The 18396-nt window shown below is 40.0% G+C and overlaps 1 protein-coding gene across 1 annotated transcript in view; it reads left to right on the top strand.

The window, feature by feature from the left end:
- Positions 1-3963: 3963 nt before the first annotated feature.
- Positions 3964-18396, top strand: part of LOC104350612 (multidrug resistance-associated protein 1-like) — a 38889-nt gene continuing 24456 nt past the window's right edge. The window contains exons 1-8 of the mRNA XM_009956503.2: positions 3964-4026; positions 5458-5519; positions 8114-8255; positions 9653-9810; positions 10825-11002; positions 12560-12814; positions 14292-14357; positions 14988-15125. Of these exons, the coding sequence (XP_009954805.2) occupies positions 3964-4026; positions 5458-5519; positions 8114-8255; positions 9653-9810; positions 10825-11002; positions 12560-12814; positions 14292-14357; positions 14988-15125 (1062 nt within the window). The remainder of the gene's footprint in view (positions 4027-5457; positions 5520-8113; positions 8256-9652; positions 9811-10824; positions 11003-12559; positions 12815-14291; positions 14358-14987; positions 15126-18396) is intronic.

The following is an 18396-nucleotide window of genomic DNA, read 5'->3' as shown; positions in this document are numbered from 1 at the left end:
CTTGTATGATTATTGGAACTGTGTTTTTCCAGTAGTAAATTTGAGGTAAAATACAGGCATTTGCACTATTGATTTACAAATGTGTCAGTACTCAAGTGGATGTGTGTACTTTATGGCTGCAGTTCTGTGCTGATGAGAACTACATGCATATGTATGCATCTTTCTATAAAGTGACTCTCTAGTGTTTTATTTGCTTAGTTGAGAATCTAAATGTTGACTGTAACAAATGGATGAAAAATTTAATGAGTATCTCATCTAATTGATAGCACAAAAGCATGAGTCAGTGGAGTTAGTACTACCTCTTAAGAAGAAAAGGGGTTCCCTTGTGTAGCAGAGGAGGAATAAGCTATCTCATGTCATGATGGAATGAAGTAGTCAAATGACCTATTTTGTATCTTTCACAACTGCTGCCAACAACCTACAGACAGATACAGAGGTTGTCTTCTACCATACCGCGTACAGGTGAAACACTTTTAAGATAATGTTATATGAGAAAGCAAACCACTTAATTTTCAGCTATTTAATATTGCTTAAAATTACGTCTTCTATTCAAACTAGATGTAGGCTTCAAGTTGGACCTGACAGTAAAAAAAGGATTTTGGTTTTATTAAACTCAGTTTTCTTGGTTAAGAGTGTTGGGTTGCTTGAAAGGAATGCTTTTCATCCTTACACCCATATTGAGAAAGAACATCAAAGTTCACTGGTGTGTAGGTGAAGTGTTTCACAAGCCCAAATGAGTTTCAGAAATGGAGGAATGCCTGTCTTCCAAAGGTTTCTCTTTTGTCTGATAGGATAAATCACAGCTAATAAAATCACTTTCTCAAGACACTGCTTTTAGCTTCCCAAAGGGATTATTTTAGCCAAAGGGACATTCCTGTAACGCTGCAGTATGGCACCCTTGAAATGTCGTTAGCAACTGAATTCAACCTTCTCTAGAAAGAACTTACCTAACAAAGGTTTCTGCCTTAAATAAGATTCATGCCTTATGTTTTAAGTAACTTGCTAAGTCTGCCCAATCCCTTTCCGTTTACGCCCCTACCCTTCCAGACAAACACTTGCCCCTTTATCTTTTTGGTTATTTTTTTTCCCACCGGTAGCTTTAGGAATAAGCTATGTAGATGCTCCAGCTTCTCTTTGAAGATGCTGCTGATGTTATACCATTAAGTCACTGATCACAAAAGTTGCCACAATAATGGAAAAAGTTAACACGTAAAATATACTGGATTTCTCTAAACCTGTTCCCTATGTTAAAGAAATTTAAATATAATCAAGTAGAGGAAGAATATGTTAACATTAGCTTAAGTTAGAAGTGAAATTAATCAGACAAAAGAGAAAGCAGGTGGATGTCCAAGCCAGAGTTAGCCTACAGAAAGAGAAGCTTAGTCAGGTCTATGCTAATATGTTCTTATCAGGCTTCCCCAGTGGATAGGTAAGATAATCTGTTCTGTGCAATCATAGTCTACAAAAGGAATGTCAAGGAGGATCGTATTGCATATGGCTGATAAAATATCAATACAGTTCTTCTAAAGAAATAATTTTCTTACCCGCTTTCTTCCCAGTCTTTTTTTTTCCTGAGGGAGGTACGGATTTTAACACCTCTCAGTATCCGCTTACCTAAAACTTGCCAGTGTGATAAAAGAAGAAAAGCTGGGTATGTGGGAATGTGCTAAAATTACTTTAGCTGTAACTAAATTTCCTTTGTACAATTGTTAACTTAAGGCATCGCTTTAGTCAGGGCATCGTTGATATTTTAATTACCTTGTCACCATGTTTAGGAATAAAATACTGGGAACAAAACCCACTTGAGTTTGGCCCTGACCAAGTATTTCTTCAACCCCTATCTGTTTCAGTCACTTTTTAAATCTTCTTATGAATATGAAATGTATGTCTTCTATGTTCTGATTCTGAATTATTGTTATTTCGTCCTGGTCTTTAGCTTCCCATGCCACTGGCTGTCACAAGACCTTGCTTTTCCCTGCTGTCACATAGGTGTTGTATTTAGACTTGTTTCTCTGTATTTTATCATATGGAGTGTAGTACATAGTTATTTCCATTACAGTCTCCCAAATTTTGGACAAATCAGTGTCAATGCAGTCAGGGATGCATTCTTATTTGAACTGGCAATGTGCCAGGTCAACAAGAGTCAAAGTGGGAAATATTAATATATTAATATGCCATATTAGCTATAGAGTAAAATAAAAATACTGATTTTTATTAACTTTTGGAAAAAAAATTATGTTCAGGAAAAAACCACAGCAATGGGAATTGCTATTATAGCTTCCTTCCCACCTACCTTTACATTTCTATGCTAGTAAGTGAGATATATGAAGCCTCCAAAAAGCAAAACTAGAAAGTACTGAGAAGTAACAAAGGTCAAAACTTGCTTATCTGGTATGAATCTGCCGGAGTTCCCAGTGCTGCAGCAGCCTGGTTCCAGAGACAGCCTGGAGTTCTACCTGCCAGTCGCAGGTGGAGTAGTTCTGTCGACAGTGAGCATGTGCTCTCTGTTTTATCCGAAAGTGTTTTAAGATGGGTCTGTTCAGTAGCAATGGCACTGCAGTGCTCTGATTTAAGGTGAGACGCAGCTGCTGTCACAAAGCAGCTCACCCTGTGGGCCCAACTCTAAGATGCAAGTACTGTTGTTTGTCATTTTCTGATGCTCTAATAAACTTCTGGTAGTGTGTTTCCAGCTAAGAGCTAGTAAAGAAAAAAATTTTTTTTTTATATGTTTAGTCACAATATGGGATGCACACACACCACGACATGCCGTTCCCTCTCCTGCCCTCTTCATTTTGTTTGAATGATGCCTGCTGGTACAACACACATCAGGCCTGTCATTAAATGGCACCAACGAGACGGAAACCGCAGGCAGACTGTGTCCTCAGGTGCAGGTCACGTTTCAGGGCACAAAGTACGTTTCACCATAAGCTCTGCAGCCATAGGAATACAGGCTGGAGAGGTGGGCCCATGCAAACCTCATGAAGTTTAACAAGGCCAAGTGCAAGGTCCTGCACCTGGGTCGGGGCAATCGCAAGCACAGATACAGGCTGGGCAATGAATGGATCGAGAGCAGCCCTGCGGAGAAGGACTTGGGGGTCCTGGCTGACAAGAAGCTCAACATGACCTGACTGTGTTCTTGCAGCCCAGAAGGCCGAGTGTATCCTGGGCTGCATCAAGAGAAGTGTGGCCAGCAGGTAGAGGGAGGTGATTCTCCCCCTCTGCTCTGCTCTGGTGAGACCCCACCTGCGGTGCTGCGTTCAGCTCTGGGGCTCCCAGCACAAGAAGGACATGGACCTGTTGGAGCGGGTCCAGAGGAGGGCCACGAAGATGATGAGGGGGCTGGAGCACCTCCCCTGTGAGGACAGGCTGAGAGAGTCGGGGTTGTTCAGCCTGGAGAAGAGAAGGCTCCAGGGAGACCTTGTAGCGGCCTTCCAGTGCTTAAAGTGGGCCTGCAGGAAAGGTGGGCAGGGACTCTATCAGGGAGTGTGGTGTTAGGATGAGGGGTAATGGTTTCAAACTGAAAAAGGGGAGATTTAGATTAGATGTGAGGAGGTTCTTCACTGTGAGGGTGGTGAGACACTGGACTCTAGGGGAGACTAGGTGGGACACTAAGTTGCCCAGAGAAGCTGTGGCTGCCCCCTCCCTGGCAGTGTTCAAGGCCAGGCTGGATGGGGCTTTGAGCAGCCTGGTCTGGTGGAAGGTGTCCCTGCCCATGGCAGGGGGCCTGGAACTAGGTGAGCTTTAAGGTCCCTTCCAGCCCAAACCATTCTAAAACGATTCTAAGATACCACGCCGTACAGCCCCGCCCAGGGCGGCAGAGCTACCGAGAGCCTCCCCTCGGGCCCGGCGGGGCTGGGGAACAGGACGGATCCAAGCTGCAGGGAAGGCTGAGGCGCCGCCTTCCCCGCGCCTCCCGCCGGCAGCTCAGGGAGGCTCTTCGGAGCGTCCGCCTCGGGAGGAGCCATGGCTGCCTGCCGCGGGAAGCAGGGCGGCTTCTACGAGGGCCTGAGTCCCACCGGCAAGAAGGTGACACAGCGCGAGGGGACGCCGAGCGGGGAGGAGGAGTTTTTGGCGGGGCTGAGGGCGGGCTACCTCCCATCTAGGGCCTGCCTGCTGCCCCGGGAGGGAGCCGGGGGCAGCCTCGGGGTGGCTGCTTTAAATCCGATCGGATTTCATGTAGGATTCATGCTAGACCTGTGTCCAAAAAATGCAGTTAATGACAACCGATATGTGCTGGGGTGTATCCTTTGAATTTATGAAGAGGGAATAATCTTTAAGCCAGGGTTCCGTGCAATATTTCTTATCATTCTTTTCTTAAGGAAATAGGAGCTTTGCCACAGCTGGGAATAGGAGCAGGATTTAAGCAGGGAATGTTTGTGACCGAGACGTCTACTTCAATAGTAAAAGGCAATATTTCAAACAAACAGTGCTGTACGGGTGTAAATTGTGATGGACCATGGCAAACATTTACGTCTGACAGTGAAGGGCCAGTAGATGCACAAGCAGGTATGTTTGTTAGAGAAGGAGGGCATACATATTTGTTGCGTATTTGTTCCTTGGATTATCATTTCATCATTTGGCTTTTCATTGAAAGTACAAGAAAAAAACGTTGTGGAAAATATCCAGGGTCTCGGGGCACCCGCAGCATGCGGTTTTGATAGGTGGGTTTTTTACACCACCTGCCGAAAAGAACTGTAACTGCATCTTTGGTTAGAAATTATTTTAAGACAGTAGTTACGGAGGGACAAAATTTGCTCCCTAGGTGTACTGACGTCATTCTTGGGTGTGGATACACATTCCTCAAGAAGTATGGGAGAGTGCATATCTGTTTGCTGTATTACACTTACCTCCAGTGACTCATGAAATTGGGAGCAGTGCCCAAGACTCATGTTCTTCTCCCCATTTTTGTGTACAGTACGCATTAGTAGTACTTCATCTCTGAGGGTGTGAAAGGAGTTTGCTGTTCTTTAGGTATTAGCAGTTGATAAATTCCAATAGCTAGGTTTCGAATGGGGGAAAAAAACCCCCAGGATTTTAACTGTAAAGGTTTAAGGAAGGTTTGCTTGTATTGGGCGTAGAATTGTACAATATCTCAAGTTTGAAGGGACCCATAAGGATCATCAGGTCCAACTCCTATGCTTTACTGTTGGTGTGATCATACTCTAGGGTATGTGTAAACAGTGTAAAATCAAGCTAAGGTGGTGGTGAATATCCTCTTGCAGCAAGTTACGTTGTTCTAGTAAGACATGGGACTATAGATCTTTTTCGTTCTTCATACCTTGTGTTAGAGTGTATTGGTGGGAGAAGGTAACAAAGAAGTCTAAGTATAGACCTTATTATAGCTTGGAATTAAATAGCTCCCCAAAACTGCATTGTAGTGAAAGGAAGAAACAAAACAACTTTTTCTTGTCTTTCAAGTAACATTGACACTTTGCCCTTTTTTTATTTTTTAAACAGAAATGCAGCCCTGAAGAGAATGTTTTTTTCTTCAGTAAATTAACATATTCCTGGTTTAGCAGGTGAGAATTTAATAAACTGCTTGTTGATGTTCATTGGTGCTCACAGAATTATAGAGCATGCACTTACATTCCACACCATCATTCTGGCTCGAGCCAGAGCCTGAGCCTGAGGTTGCTGTTAGCTTTTTGTACAAAAATCAAGGTTTACAACTTTCAGAGGTCATGTTCAAATATTTTGTGGAGTACCGGTCATTTTATATGTTATCTAATGGCATTATTTAAAACATTAGTATTTTGATAACTAAGCACCGTATTCTTGTCACAATAGACAATATTTATAGACAACAGGATATAAAAGGCCACTCAAAAATAGGAACTGAAAGCTCAACAGTATCAAGTGATGCAGCTTCCTGTCACTTAATATTTTGCATGTTATTTCAAACAATTTCATGTGTTATGTCTTCTGACCGTTACTCATTTTTAACATTTTTGGTTTTCTTCTTTAAGAATCATTTGAGTCAGACATATGCACTTCAAAAATCTAAAAGTGAGGAAACACATTTTTAGAGAATTATAATTGCTTCTTGCTTTATGCAATACTACTGATTTTAAGGAAAAACTGAAAATGGTATTTGCTATTAATAAGCTGAGACAAAACGATCAGATTGTTTCAAGAATTCAGAGTAGCTGATTAAACTCTGGCCCTGTTGAAGTTAGGAGTTCACCACCAGTTTCAGAGTAGCTTTGGTTTTTACCAGTCCTTACATTGTACACCATAAATACAAATTTTCAGTTTTTCTAGAACTTTGTGCAGTGTACGGAGCGCAGTGCTTTTATATGGCATTTATGTGTTCGTTATGTCACAGTGTTCACCCAAATGTTCAAGCCAGGCTATCCTTTGTATTTTTTAACAATGTTTAACAAAAGAAAAGAGGAAAAAAAAAAAAAAGGATTTAATTTTTTAATTTGTGCTCAGTGAGAGCTTATTTAGCTATGGAATAACTGGATGCAATTAAACTGCTATCGTCAACATTAGATATGTTCCCTCTGTCCAGTCACAAGCAAACACAGTGAATTATGGCTAATATATACTTACCTTAAGTGCTTGCAGTCCAAATAAGGAAGTCTCAAGTTAATTGTTTCATAATAAACCCATAATGCTATATTATGTTTCTCTAGAATTCAGGCAATCTGGAGATTATGGTGTGGAGGGCATTTGGTGGATCTATTTATCCTCTGGCTGCAGTGAGTTTTAGCACTGAGATGACTTGTGCACAATTCTGAAACAACAGCTCCCACTAAAGTACCAATGGGTCTGCTTTCCTCATCTGTCTCAAAAGCTGGCGCTCTTAGTGAGAAGCTGTGTTATTTTTGCCTTAATTTATCAAGTGTAAGGCAAATTCACTTTTTATTAATGTTACAGCTTCAGTAGATGTTCAGATGACCCTTCAGGATACTGAGGTCCACTCCCACCAGAATTTTACAACCTCCAAAAAAGTGTTTCTGAGTCTTATTTTCTATCCTGTGGTAAGCACAGTAGCACATGTTAGCCCCAAGCCCAGCGCTGGCACTGACCAGCACAGGCATGGTACCTTGGAAGTGCACACCGGAGAAGGTAGACACTGCGCTTGTGTTGCAGCCATCAGGGAGGGAATTCCTCACCAGCTTGACAGCGTTGGAGCTGCCACTGAGAGGTCACACACTCCAGTGGCCATGCATGTGTCTCTGGTTGGTTCCTAGATGTTTGGGATTTCCTTTAAGTTAGAGAGCATTGTCGACATGAATCTTTTTGCGTTTTACCCACTTCAGAAATGGTATGGCAGGGTTTGCTTTGAGCTGTCATAAATCTGACATGCTCATCAAAAATTCCAAATAATATATTTTTCTTTCAGAGTTCCTTTAGGCTCAGTGTATATGTCAGCCCTATTTTGCCATTTTTAAGACCAGTTTTAGTTTTTGTTGACACTTCAGTGGGAAAAAGCACTTTGTTAAAAAGCAATTTAGCAGCTGAAGATCTGCTGTAAGGAAAATTCCATTGTACTTGTGCCGAAACCCAGTAGTTTAGTGTTGTTACCTTGGTTAAAGATGAGTTGCAACATATGAGTCACCATCCCTGGAGGGATTTAAAAGAGGTGTAGACGTGGTGCTTAGGGACATGGTTTAGTGGTGGACTCGGCAGTGCTCATCTAACGGTTGGACTCAGTGGTCTTTTCTGACCTGAATGATTCTGTGATAATGCAGTCCTGTGATAGAAAAGGTATTTCATTCCAGATCACAATAGTAAGTGGGTAATGATGTTACACGTGTTTGTTTATGAAATAGTATGTTTTCCTATAAAGAAATATGGCATTAGAAATGTAGACAGATTCTACAGAAATGTAGACAGGAACCTGCAAAGGTTCCTCAGAATTTGCTGTTCAGATGTGAGAGTCTTCTTGGGCTCTTCTTACTTCAGGTGAATTTCAGTGTATTTAAGGTGACTGTAAGTACGTTCCACTACTTAGTCTGTAGCCTTTATAGGATTGGATGTGTTTTATTTTTATTATAGAATTCATTTATATACACTAAATTATATCATTAGCTTTTTGAGTTAGTAGTTCTGCCTGTTTTATCTGCTGTATTTCATGCTGTCTAAATTAATTACTTTCTTTCAGACTAATATCTATAGGCTATAAGAAGCCATTGGAAAGGGATGACCTGTTTGAACTGAATGCAAGTGATTCACCGTACAGTGTGTGTCCTAACTTTGAAAAGCAGTGGAGAAAAGAAATCCAGAAGTCTGCTACAGGATTCATGGTAGCTATAATTCTGGCCATAGACAACATCCTTTTCTAAGTTTAAGGAGTCTAGAAGCTGGAGAAGATTTCTCAAATGTTTATTGAGCAGCCTGCGTTTTTTAGATCACAAAGGCCACTCAGTGTTGTGATCAGTGATCTCTAGTGTGGCCATAGGATTTTTTGAAATTGTTTAAGTTCAAACTTACCTCTTAGAAAGTTATCTAGTTATATTTTAACACTTAAGTGATATGGTATCTACCATGACTTTTACTTTGGTGATTTATTACCATCTTTGTCAAAACTGTCCAACTAATTTCTCTCTGAACTTTTCTGGTTCCTCGTGTCTTATCTTTGCATCTGTATTTCAGGTAGGTAGAGAAGTCTATTATCAGCTTGCTTATCGATAGCCACTGGCTTACAGAACACACAAAACAGGCTTTGGTTTTCTTTATTTTTTAATTATACTGAATTTTTACAGATATTTTGGGGTTTTTGCTTGAGTTATCCTGTGTGATTTTCATGTAAATCCTTGACAGTTTCAGTCACAGTTATTATTTTGTTGTTGTAGTTAGAGTGCAATAGGAGCTCTGTAATGTTAGGAAGCTCAGAGGAGAGAGGACATAACGTGTAACTCCAGTAAGAGCTTAGCTTTTGTTTTTTAATGCTTACTGAGAAGAGGGCTCCCGCAGAGTCTAACTTTACTACATCTCTTCAGTATTTTTCTTATCTATTTGTAGACTTGCCCTTTGTTCCAAAAGGTAGATAGTATATACCCCAAACCCTTTATATCAAAGCATTCGAGAGTATTTTTCAATAAGGATAATTTTTGATTCAGATACTGGTTTTATTATTCAAGTAATCTGTAAAAAATATCTTGTCCTTCGACACTGTGGTAATTAAGAAAGGCTAATTATTTTTTTTTTTTTTTGAGCCCTTGTAAGAATATTTGCAATTGTTTGAACTAAATTCAAACTGAAAAAAGGTAGTTACTTGAGAACTGAAAATATTCTGAAAGACTAGAAGGGTTATTCCAACCTTAAATGTAAAGTTGCTGTAAGCCTGCTATAAATGATAATGTGTTTATGTTGAAGCTTACCTCTGGTTTTTGGTACAGTTTTTTTGACCTGTGATAATCATTTGGGGATTAAATTATTTTCTAATTATATTTGTGGGTGATTGGGGCAACCCTAGAAATTATATTTATCCCTTCCTGAAAGACTATAAAATAAAGCCAGACTTAATTTCTTACCCCAAAGCTGTTCTTCTAACTGTAGGAAATGTGCTGTTTCAGATCATAAGTACAGTGATGGCTTTAGATGGACACTCTGATATTACATATTTTATATTTGTAAATGTGGGTGAAGTTCAAAACCATTTTTTTCTCTTAATTCTGTACATATTTTTGTAATCTTGCAGGCTTCTTGCATCAAAAGAGTGCTATTTAAGAAAACATGTTTCCATAAACCATCTTTGGTTTTGCCATTGTGGCAAACATTTAAATTCTTATTGATTAAAGTTGCATTTCTGAAAGTTGCAGCTGATATTCTGGCTTTCATGAGTCCACAGATAATGAAGTAAGTTTGTAATGTGTTTCATTTTATGTTCAGAAAGTAACAGTAATAATAAAGCTAAAGGGTTTCCAATATCAAAACCACACTAAGCAACAGCTTAGATGTGTAAAGATTTTATTCCGCCACCCCAGTGATTATCTGAGAATGATCTAATGAAGGAAAGCTCAGAGATCAGGAATTTCTTAGCCAGAGGACAGAGACAAAACCAGTGGAAGTTCAATTAAGTATTGAATATACTTAAATATAAAATCAAATGTTAAGAAAAATGGACTACTAAGATATTTAACTTCCCTGCTTTTTTGTCAATATTTTTCCATCTGTATTTTTAAAAAAAACACTTAAATATATAACAACATCTACAGCTTCAGCATTTAATGGAAAACTGCAAGGACTCTGTTGTTATCATGTTGGTACCGTGAGGTTGATGGAAGTAGTTTTTAGAAATTGTGCTTACCACACGGGTGTTAAGAATTTATCAAATACCTGTGTGTTTATAAAGAGATGAGTTAGTTGAACAGAATTATTGTTAACCTTCAAACAATACCCTGAATCAGTGTAATCCTGAACAAAATTGTTAACCATACAATCTGTTTGAAGACATCACAGTCGCTGGTTATTTAAGATAACCTTTTCTAACACAAAAAAAAAGAATTTTCCTTTAGATTTTTTTTCTCTGTCACTTTCATGGTAGGTAGTTGTAACCTGTGTAAGTACAAATACCTTCTTTTTTTTTTCGTTTTATGCCATTCTTTATTTGTACTCCGTTGTCAGTGAAGACAGAAATAGCACATTCATGTCTAGAATAGTATTTGGGAGTTGTTTCTAAGCTAACAAATTGGAAAACACAGATAAGACCTGCCATTTTTTAACATCATATTTCTTTGTGACCTTCCACCATATCTGGATCCAAAATGGACTTAATTATACAAGTTGCCAGCATGTCAGTTTATTGAACTTGTTATTGTCGGTTGTTGACTTAACGTGCAGAATTTAAAATCTATTTTCCTTAACTTTCAGAGCTATGATAATGGTCAGTGAAAATCATCCTAGGTCATATGGGAGTGGATGTGGCTATGCTGTTGCCCTGTTTTTTGTAGTTCTCTCGCAGACTCTTCTCCATCAGTTATACCAGCGTAACAACATGCTTACTGCAGTCAAAATCAAGACTGCAGTTGTTGGCCTGATATACAAAAAGGTAATCATGTATTCTTCTACTTTGCTTTCAAAACAAAAAATAAAATAAACACACAGTGATTAAAGACAATATACTTACCAGCATAATCAAACCCGAGGATGTTGTACACTGGTGACAGGCTAACAGATTGACTTAATATTTTGAAAAGGATTTATTTATAATAATGTGGAATTTCAGCAGCGTTTCTATTATAAGACTCTAATCCTGAAATTACATATTTTTGTCAGCCACCTGTACAAAGATAATATTGGAGATACATGTAGAAACTGAACTCTTCCTTTTTTGATTATCTGTTAATTTCCCAAATTTACTGAATGAACTGGGTAAATTTTTTTAGTTTGGATGTCTTGGAAGAAGTAAGGGTGTATGTGACAGCTGGTTTTTTACTATAGAGTAGTAGTGAATATGAGAAGCTGAAGTTTGCCACATTGTCTCTGGAGGTTGAAATTTCCCCCCGATTTTAGTGAAATTGATTTTCTGTGGAGTTGAATACCCAGTAGGTTTGTTGTCTTTCAGATGTTTAAGACATGGCTAACTGCTGTGGAGATCTGTCTGTAACTTATCCTGCCTTTAGTAAGATACACTGAGGTGGCAGCGTTATTAGCTAGAAGAAATACAGGTGCTGATAATGTAGAAGTAAAAGTACCTGTCTGACCTGCAAAGCATAAAAATGTTTTCTATACTGTTAATGTGATGTCTAGACATATGAGATGAAGCTGGTTTCTCAGTGCTGCACCTTTAGTTTACCTTGTTATGAACCTGGCACGTTGTTAGTTTTACTGCAGTGTTGAACTATTAAGCACAAGTTAAGGAATCCAAAAAATAATCCAAATCTGAAATAAATTACCGTCTTTGTTAATTTAAAATAGAGTCTCTTTTCTCAAGAGAGTCAAACTGATCTTTTGACATGGACTTCTGAGGTATTTTCTGAACCAGTACACAAAATTTTACTTATAAGTTGCAAATCAGTTAAATGAATGAATGAATTGTCTCGAGTCACTTATCAAGGTGTGTCAGTACATCAGATCATGAACAGGGGAACAGAGACTCCAGTTGGGGTGGGCATGTCCCCTGGCAAGTTTTCACAGCTACAGGGTAGAGATACAGCTTCTTCCTCTCTCTGAGGAAGAGTTGGTTAGTGAGTGCCAGGTCAGGTTGCGCTTTGCATGTGGGATGGATGGTGGAGGGAGTTACTGCAGCACTGCCTTCTTGCATGCAGAAGTTGCAGGTGACACAGTAGGGAAGAGAGAGAGAGACTGTCTGTCAGTCAGTCAGTCAGTCCTGAGACACCTGGGACTTGTGGTATCCGCCTGCCACACTGAGATTGTATATGTGCTTTCTGCGATACCCGCTTTTGCTGCTTCCTGCACTGGGAGGTTCTAAGCTGGGCCAAAGCTGAGACTTTCTGAGCCCTCTTTGCACCATGTTGTCCTGAGAGTTACAAGTCTGTGTCACTGGGTTCAGCTTTGCTCTGGTCACTGTCCTTTTAGCTTCTCCTGGGCAGCTAAACCCATCAAAATAGTTGATTTTTGTGACCTCTGTATTTTCTGGTTGCAGGCCTTAACTTTAGCAAATTCCTCACGACGAAACTATACAACTGGGGAAATTGTTAACCTGATGTCAGCAGATGCTCAGCAACTCATGGAGCTGGCTGTAAACATCAACCTGTTGTGGTCAGCACCTTTTCAGGTCATCATGGCTGTCATCTTTCTCTGGAAAGAACTTGGCCCCTCAGTCTTAGCAGGTGTTGCACTGCTGCTTTTGGTTATACCTATAAATGCACTCATTGCAGCCAAAGTAAAAAGACTGAAGGTGAGATACTTAAATAATCATGGTAAGGAGAGGTTATCTTGTCATAATACAGGAATGAAGGGGTGGGTAAACTGTGCATGTGTAAGAATACTGTTGGTACATCTAAATTAAACCTGAACCAAACAAATAACGCCAAGCCGCAGTTGTTTTTCATTGAGGGGGGAAGTGTAACTGTAGTAAGAAAGCTGTATATTTGATAGCTAAACCAGTAGTTAGGTTGGATACCTGAATTTTCATTATACTGAAACAGTACTTTTGTATTAGTAAAAATTACTGTATGACTCAATTTAGGAAACAGCTGTGGTTTTGCATATTACATGGGTTAATTCCATTAAATAAGGGATTTTGTAGGATTATGGACCTCTTCCACTTTTATTATTTGGGTAAGCTGCTCACTCAAATTTAGCACGTTCTCCTGAGGTTATGGGAATTCCCACAGAAGTGCTGCATGTGTTCTGACTTCTTTTCTGCTTTTCTGATGCTACAGTTCTCATGGCACTATGTTGCCTATTACTATGACAATTTCTGTAAGCTCCACTGGAAAAAAAAAATACTATGACCCTGAGTTTGTCATTGCTATCAAGGCAGTTGTTTGTCTTATTCTGCCTACGATGCAACATGCAGTGAAGACTCTGGGTCTCCATTAATTCTTTTGTAAGGCTGTGACTGTTTAGAGACATTGAAAAAACCCAGAAAACCCCTCTCACCTCTTCCACAGGTGAGGTGCAGCAGCTACATATGCACTTAGATCCCTACTGTAATAAGAAAGATAGAGAAGAAATACAAAGGACAATAAACTAATTCTGTCTAAAAGTTTGCAACTTCTTGTTGTATATGAATAAGACTCAAAACATTAAAGAGGTTGTTAATTAGTATTTTAGAAATTTGAGGTGCAGAAGAGCCTGAAGAGTGAGAATTTATGTGTTTCTTTGCTTGGTTCTTCCAATAACAATGTATTAATCAGTAACAGAGGAAACATTCTTTCTAATTCCTGTATATATACATGTAAACAGTGTTTTATATCCATATAGTTATGTGTATATTCATATATGTGTGTGTATCATGTCATACCATATTGTTATTGAGTCTATATTTACCTTCTTAGTGATTTTTGAAGATTAAAACTGTATTATCGTTCCTGAACATTCTCGGAACTGGAAGCCTGTAAAGATTTTAATTCAGTATGATGAAAAAAAGGACAAAAATTAAAATACGCTCTTTAAGATATTTTAGGCAAAAATGTTATTTTAACGTATTTAATCCTTTATCCTATCTAATAACTTTTTTTACTACATCTGTATCTGAAAATGGTATTACTGCATTAAACATATGTTTAGTTGAAAAACACCCTGCTAGTGTGTTTTTCAGCAAGGTAAAATTAGCATAAAAGGTATTTATTGCCTACAGTAGACTGCATATTTTACTTTCCAAATTTTTTTGCTCATTGAAAAATGAAAAATTGCTGTGTCTTAACCAGAAAAGCCAAATGAGGTATTCAGATCAACGAGTCAAGCTACTAAGCGAAATGTTACATGGAATAAAGGTAATGCCACAACTAATAAAGGTTTTGGGGGTTTTGTTAGGTTATAAAGATAGAAAGTAAGTTATTTAAAAACCATACGTTTTTATAAGTAATATTTCAGCTGATAATGATAAAAAGTTAAAGAGAAAATATTTTAACATAATGTGCTTTAAATGTTTTTGGACTATATTTACTGGTTTAATTTGATTGGAAAAATTACATGATGTGTTAATTTTACTACCACATTTTTAATGAGAATATAAAATATGTTAATGAATGTCTGAAAACCTTTAGCAGAGTGAAATTTTAGCATAGAAGAAAAGCACCTTTAGAAGTTGTCTCCTTTTTGTTATTTATACTGTTTTGAAATAAACTAGCTCATCATTTATGATACGTAAGGGACAAGTTGAAATCTGAAGAATTAAGAGTGACTAGAGGATATCTTCCATAAGAAAAACCTAATTTAGAGTTATCTCAGATCTTGCTTTCATTTGTAAAATTTTTTTTAAATTACTTTTTTGAAAAATCATTAAAAAAAAAAAGTCATTAAAAAAAACTCTTTTGAAAATGACATTTGGAGCTTAAGCTTATTTTCTGAAGCATGGTCACTGTTTTTTTGTTTTATTAAAATATATTTGTTTGATTGTGTAGATCCTCAAACTTTATGCCTGGGAACCTGCATATCAAAAGAAGGTCATGAGCATTAGAGAACGTGAAGTGGATGTTTTGAAGTCATCTGGGTATTTGGCGACTTACTCCATGCTAACATTGACGTGTATTCCTTTTATGGTTTGTTTTATAAAAATATTAATTCATGCAGGACTGTTTCTCATGTTGCCCATTGCTTTAGCAGCTGAATGGCTCACAAATATTGCCTCACAGTTATTCAAAACACTAAATTTATCAACACAAAATATTTGAATTCTGAGGTTCTAATAGAATGTATATGAGTGGAGAAGAATGAGAGAGATTATGCATTGGCCAAGCTTTTAAAGACCTCAGTTGGGAAGTTGGAAACCAAATTCAAAGCTCCTGAATCTCGTTTCACCGTTTCTATTGCATAGAAATCAACTACCTTCTTTGTACTCCTCCTTTTTTAAGGGAATGCATTTTCAATCTTCTCAATCACTAAACCTCTAAATACATGAAAAAGAAAAAAACAAAAACAAAACCAACAAAACAGCAAACATCCCCCCCCAAAATACAAACCAAATTCATCCTAGCCTTGTTTCAGTGGGATTCTATTGGGAATGCATTCAGATCTTTGGATCTTTAAATCCCTCTGTTAAGCTCCATTGGAAAGTAAATGGAGACTTCGGGGCCTTGGGACAACTCGTTAAGGGATCAGTAGCACAAGTAGTGCTCTCCTCTATGCTTCCAGTTGCAGGGAATGATGAGGGAAGAAACAGGAAGAGCCGGCAGATCAATACCTGGCTCCGAGCATGGTGTCACCAGCAGAACTTTGAGGTTTTTGACCATGGGTTGGTTTACACGACACAAGACCTGCTGGCCACAGATGGGGTACGCCTGTCTCAAAGGGGGAAAAGGATCTTTGCACAGGAGTTAGCAGGGCTCATTGAAAAAGGTTTACACTGGATTTGAAGGGGGAAAGGGATGAAACCAGGCTCACTAGAGATAAGACTCAGGGCAGCCAATGTTTTAGGGACAGTGTGCTAGTGAGGTCCTTCTGTCTGCTGTCTCAGTGGAGACAGGAGATACAGATCCACATGGCGGCAAAGATGCAAGGGTTACTGATGTGCTAAAAACAATGGAAGAGCCTGAGAACAGTCACATAGGAATTAGAGCTTCTTCCCAAAAAAGGTGGCCCAACTGAAGTGCGTTTACACCAATGCACACAGCATGGGCAACAAACAGGAGGAGCCGGAAGCTGTTGTGCAGCAGGACAACTGTGACATAGTTGCAATGGTGGAAACACGGTGGGATGACTTGCACAACTGGAGTGCTGCAATGGTTGGCTACAAACTCTTCAGAAGGGCCAGGCAAGGAAGGAGAGGTGGTGGGGTAACTCTGTATGTTATGGAGCGTTTTGACTCTCTAGAGCTTAATGATGGTGATGAAAAAGTTGAGTGTTTATGGGTAAGAATCAGGGGAAAGGCCAACAAGGCAGGTATCACGGTGGGAGTCTGTTATAGACCACCCAACCAGGATGAAGAGGCAGAGGACATATTTTATAAGCAGCTAGGAGAAGTCTCACAGTCGCTAGCCCTTGTTCTCATGAGGGACTTCAACTTACCAGATGTGTGCTGGAAATAGAATACAGCAGATGGGAAACAATCTGGGAGGTTCCTGGAGGGCATGGAAGATAAATTCTTGACACAGCGGGTGATTGAGCCAACTAGGGAAGGCGCTGTGCTGGACCTGTTTGTGAATAGAGAAGGACTTGTGGGTCATGTGATGATTGGAGGCCATCTTGGGCACAGTGATTGTGAAAGGGTAAGAGTTTTCGATTCTTGGAGAAGTAAGGAGGGGGGTGAGGTCAGCAAAACTGTTACCGTGGTCTTCTGGAGGGCAGATGTGGTCTGTTTAGGAGACTGGTTGACAGAGTCCCTTGGAAGGCAGTCTTGAAGGGTGAAAGAGTGCAGGAAGGCTGGATGTTCTTCAAGAAGGAGATCTTAAAGGTGCAGGAGCAGGCTGTCCCTATGTGCTGAAAGACAAGCTGGTGGGGAAGACCAGCCTGGCTGTACAGACAGCTTTGGCTAGAACTCAGGAAAAAAAGAATTTGTGATCTTAGGAAGAAGGGACAGGCAACTCAGGAGGACTACGAGGATGTCAAGAGGTTATGCAGGGTGAAAATTAGAAAAACCAAAGCCCAACTAGAACTTAATCTGACTACTGCCATAAAAGACAATAAAAAAATGTTTCTATAAATACATTAGCAGCAGAAGGAGGGCTAAGGAGAATCTCTATCCTTTATTTGATGCAGAGGGAAACAGTGACAAAGGATGAGGAAAAGGCTGAGGTACTTAATGCCTTCTTTTCCTCAGTCTTTTATAGTAACACAAGTTGTTCTTGGGCTATCCAGCCCCCTGAGCTGGAAGCCAGGGACAGGAAGCAGAATGAAGCCCCCATAATCCAAGGGGAAATGGTAGTGACCTGCTACACTACTTAGACATACAGAATTCTATGGGGCCGGATGGGATCCACCCCAAGGTACTGAGGGAGCTCTCAAAAGTGCTCACCAAGCCACTTTCAATCATTTACCAGCAGTCCTGTCTAACCGAGGAGGTCCCAGTTGACTGGAAGTTAGCAAATGTGATGCCCATCTACAAGAAGGGCTGGAAGAAGGATCTGGGGAACTACAAGCCTGTCAGTCTGACCTTGGTGTCAAGGACGGTTGTGGAGCAAATCATCCTGAGTGTGATCAAATGGCAGGTACTGGACAACCGTGTGATCAGGCCCAGTCAGCATGGGTTTATGAAAGGCAGGTCCTGCTTGACTAAGCTGATCTTCTATGAAAAGCTGACCCGCCTAGTCAATAGTGGAAAGGCTGTGGATATTGTTTACCTGGACTTTAGTACAGCCTTTGACACTGCCTCCCACAGAGTTCTCCTAGGCAAGCTAGTGGCTCATGGCTTACACAGGTGTGCTCTTTGCTGGGTAAAAAACTGGCTGGATGGCCGGGCCCAAAGAGTTGTGGTGAGCGGAGTTAAATCTATTTGGTGGCCAGTCACAAGCGGTGTTCCCCAGGGCTCAGTATTGGGAGTATTAATATCTTTATTGATGATCTGCATGAGGGGATCGAGTGCACCGTCATTAAGTTTGCAGATGACACTAAATTGGGCAGGAGTGTTGATCTGCTCGAGGCTAGGAAGGCTCTGCAGAAGGATCTGGACAGGCTGGACTGATGGGCTGAAACCAATTGTATGAGATTCAACAAGACCAAGTGCTGGGTCCTGCACTTGGGTCACAACAACCCCCTGCAGCGCTACAGGCCTGGGGATGAGTGGCTGGGAAGCTGCCCGGTGGAAAAGGACCTGGGGGTGCTGATTGACAGCCGTCTGAACCTGAGCCATCAGTGCCCAGGTGGCCAAGAAGGCCA

This window comes from Leptosomus discolor, chromosome 1, assembly GCF_034619465.1.
Source record: "Leptosomus discolor isolate bLepDis1 chromosome 1, bLepDis1.hap2, whole genome shotgun sequence".
NCBI classification, from domain to species: domain Eukaryota; kingdom Metazoa; phylum Chordata; class Aves; order Leptosomiformes; family Leptosomidae; genus Leptosomus; species Leptosomus discolor.
Note: the sequence above shows the minus strand (reverse complement) of the source record. Positions and strands in the feature narration are given on the sequence as shown.